A 4,185-nucleotide genomic window follows, 5' to 3' on the forward strand; every position below is an offset into this window, starting at 1 on the left:
AGCTGAGGACATTCAGACATATACTTACAAGTGCTCAAATTATCAGATTATAAAAGAATCTAAGAAAGAGTTAGAATACAAGAAAGTATAATATCAGATGAAGTGTATAATACAACTGTTTAAACAATGAGATAAATCTCATAGATATATTACTGTGAATATCAAATGAAAATCAATGAATAATCACTGCTATTAATTACACTACTAACTGACCAGTTATGAAAGCAGTTTCAGAGATAATAGAGAAGATGATGATGAAGTTTCTATATAATAAGATCTATATTAACTATGAAATGCTGTGTGAGATTCTAACTGATAACAGTGTAAATCTTATAGAAGAAGTGATGAGGCATTTCATGAGCCAGTTACAGACAAGACATTGTAGAACAACATCATATCATCTGTAGATAAATGAGAAGATGAAACACTTGAATGAAATCTTGAGCAACATGCTGATGAAATATCTAGTGAGCAAGTCTATGAGACTATGAGATGAATATCTCAGACAGGCACTATTAGTCACGCGGATTCAACAGTATGCAGTCTTCAAGCATTCATCATTCTATCTGTTGTATGAATTGCATCCGCGCATCTCAGAGAATGCTTCAGAAAAGATGAGAGAGAGAACAGTAGTTGCAGATGCAACAGTCATGAGTGCAACAGTCACAGACACAGCAGAAACAGCAGTTGCAGATGCAGCAGTTGCAGACACAGAACCAAGATTGAAAGAGATCAGCCACATACACACAAAAGCTAATGAGTTACTCCTGAATATCAAGCAATTCAATCAAAAAGAATATGAGACTCACTAGTTAAGAAATCAAGTCTTAAGATGAAAATATAAGTTCTTGTACATAATGAGAGTTCTGAGAAGTTTCAACCTAGATGGTTTGAGTTATATAAAATACTTAAATCACATTCTCTGAGAATATATGCATTGAAAGAATCAGAGAGACAGATCTTACACAACTTAATAAATAATTCATATCTTATAAAAGTAAAGATGCAAGACCTGAGTAGATTATAATTATTCACAGCACTATTATCAGTGTTGAAAAAGAAGAGACTTATAATTGAAAAGTCTTATGAAGTAAGAGAAATTATAGATATTTATAAATCAGATGATCTCACTTATTTCAATCTTTTCATAATTATAAGAAAAGAATAAGAAGAAATGAAGAAATCAGATGAATATCACACTTTAATAAGTGATGAGACTGTAGTCAGTTATATGATAACACACTGCAGAGAGCAGATATAATATGATAAGGAGCAGTTTCAAAGCAGCAGACTTGTATGTGAGTCAGATTACAGAAGAAAAAGAAATTCAGAGTTAAATTCAACTGTTTACATCAGTTTAATTACAGAGATAATAGAGAATGAATTATCTGAAATATTCACAGATATGTGAGATCAAGTTATCTTAATCTCTGAGAATACTCAGAGATCAGACAAGGTTAGTTTCAATGAGCTGTTCACTGTAGTAGTCTAAGTGAGTGAAGAGAGACAGTATAATGTATGAGACAGAATCATAAAAGATGAAAGCTGCTGAATCTAGTCATCAAATGCTGTATTATATAGAGATCATGTAAGAGTAGTGACTAGCAGACAAAGAAAAAGTGTAAGAAAAGAAAAAGAGATAATGAATTGATCATCAACTGTAAGAATCAGCTGCAAAAGACAAATATTATTATACATCTCATTCATTTTCATACATCACATATTTAATCTATTTTCAATATCACATCATCTGAAAAACATTAAAAACAAAGGAAATCTCAAAACTTGAGATCTGCAAGGAATTTAAGAGCTGCAAGCTGCTCTTGTAATAACACTGTATATATCTCTGATTTCTCTATCACTCTGTATAAAATATTAATGTCATTTATCACAAGATTGACTGAAATGTCAATATAGAAATGCATACACATATGCATAGAAAAATTGAAGAAGAATGCAGAATCTACAGGATCAGAAGTCAGAGTAGAGAAGATGAAAGAAATAGAAGAAGAAGAAGATGCAGAACTGAATGAATAACAGCAGAAGTCACTCAGAACTGAACACTTGTAATTCAGTGTACACACAACCTTCTCTACAGAGAAGGAAGAGAAAGTGATAGAAGTAGCTTAAGAGCAGAAAGAGATAGTCTCAGCAGTGTTATTATCTTCAATTAAAATGATCTCTGATGCTGGAGCAACTAAGAACTATTATTAGTGTATAAAAACTGTAAAAAAGCAGGAATAATAATTACTGAATGAATATCTGCTGATCTTAAAATTATACATATAATTACAATATGCATGAGGCTTCTCAGAAAGAGAGAGAGAGATATGAGAGAATGCAGAAAGCAGAACACAGTATGCAAATAGCTTATTTTTATAACAATATCTCAGACAAGATGTACAAGTCTCACACTCATAAGTGTAAAAGAGTACAACATTTATATTCTCATTTCTGAAAACACAGATATTCTTCATCTGTATCACAAAGTTGAATGATAAATATCAGAGAATAGGCTGATATGAGTTAATTATTTTAAAGATATTCATCAGAGTGAATGTATCTGTAATATTAAATTTAATAGTTATAAAAAGTTTCTTGATATCTGTGAATATCATAACTTTATATATAATAAAACTTATAATAATTTCTTCTAAGAACAGAAAAATCAGTGTCAGAAAGAAAAGATGAAAAAGAAAAAGACTTATAATCTTAACACTGTTAAGAGAAAGAGTGATTCTCTGATATAAATAAATAATTATCTCATTATAAATATTTAAAATAAATATAATAATTAATATCTATAACTGAGCTTCAGATAGTTATATTATATATTATCTTTATATAATAAATCATTCTAGAGATTAGTAAAAAGAGCAGAAGTATACATACTGAGAAATGTAATTCATTAAGTCTATACAACATCTTCTTGAAACAGAGAGAGCTGATAATGAAAGCAGAGATAGTAGAATCAGAGAAAGCAGAAGTAGTGAGAGTGAGAGTTACAGAAACAGAGGTAGTGAGAGCGGGAGAATCAGACACAGGGACAAGTGTAGAAGATTGAGAGAAAGCAGTAGAGAAAGGAACAGAGAAGAGAGTAGCAGAGAAAGAAGTGACAGAAGAGACAGAAAAAGATATGAAAGACTCAGTCACATATAATACAGACAATTTCTTCATTATCACATTCTTTAAGTTCTCAATCAATGATTCAATATTGAGTTCACTATTATCAGCAGATACAGATCTGTCAATACAGGAAGATTCTATATAAATAAAAACAAATATATCAGCATCTGCATCTATGTAAAATCATGTCAGAAAACACAATCAGAAGCTCACTGAGAAGAAAAAACAGTTAAGAATATACAAGAAGATGAAGAAGATATGCTATTCATGATAATACATTCTGACAATTATTAGAAGATAAACAAGTCCTGATCATATTTCATAACATATTACACTTACTGCTAATGAACTGCCTGATATGAGTACTACAATAACACTTATTGTGAGAACAGAGAGTCATTGCCAGAAATGTATACAATGTAATAGATGAACAGATAGAAAGAGTTGAACAGAAGAAGAAGTAGAAATCTTGAAGAAGATAATAGCATTCAATGATGACAATGATGAAGAAGATGATTGAAGAATGGAAAAAGTTAGTGAATGAGAAGTGTAATATAGTAAAAGTTTCTTTGTGAGAGTGTATACAGAACACTAGCTGAATCAGAGATAGATTACATAATTATGAAATACTAGTGACAAGCTAATCTGCATGAAGCTAGGGCATACAACATGGTCATGTTAGCGTGACTGAATCTGATGAGAGAGAATGTAATTCAGAAGAATATACAATTATCAGATAATAATGCAGCCGCTTCTGAACTTGCTTATGAATGTAAAGAAGTCATAGCAGCCACCAATTAATTTAGTGTACAGTATATAAGAAGCCGGCGTACGCCTGTAATCGTACGCTGGCTCAAGCAACCTTTGAATCACAGATAGACATAGATAAGTGTGATTTTAAGATTAAAAGTATAAAATATCTAGGCTTTATCATAGAAGCTGGTAAGAGAATCTGAATGAATTCTGAGAAGATCTCTACTATTCTTGAATAAAAGGTCTCATACACTGTGAAAGATGTATAAAGCTTTATCAGATTCACTAACTTCTATCAGCAATTTA

At 31.0% G+C, this 4,185-nt stretch overlaps 1 protein-coding gene across 1 annotated transcript; it reads right to left on the reverse strand.

Moving 5' to 3' along the window:
- Positions 1-2,404: 2,404 nt before the first annotated feature.
- On the reverse strand, positions 2,405-3,263 carry BDBG_16513 (uncharacterized protein; the record flags this gene model as incomplete). The annotated part of the gene is made up of 3 exons (XM_031724456.1): positions 2,405-2,477; positions 2,718-2,741; positions 2,893-3,263. Coding segments are annotated over 3 exons (467 nt in total), but the record flags the coding sequence as incomplete, so codon positions are not given.
- Positions 3,264-4,185: the final 922 nt, after the last annotated feature.

The sequence above is a fragment of the Blastomyces gilchristii genome (assembly GCF_000003855.2).
Source record: "Blastomyces gilchristii SLH14081 genomic scaffold supercont1.3, whole genome shotgun sequence".
NCBI classification, from domain to species: domain Eukaryota; kingdom Fungi; phylum Ascomycota; class Eurotiomycetes; order Onygenales; family Ajellomycetaceae; genus Blastomyces; species Blastomyces gilchristii.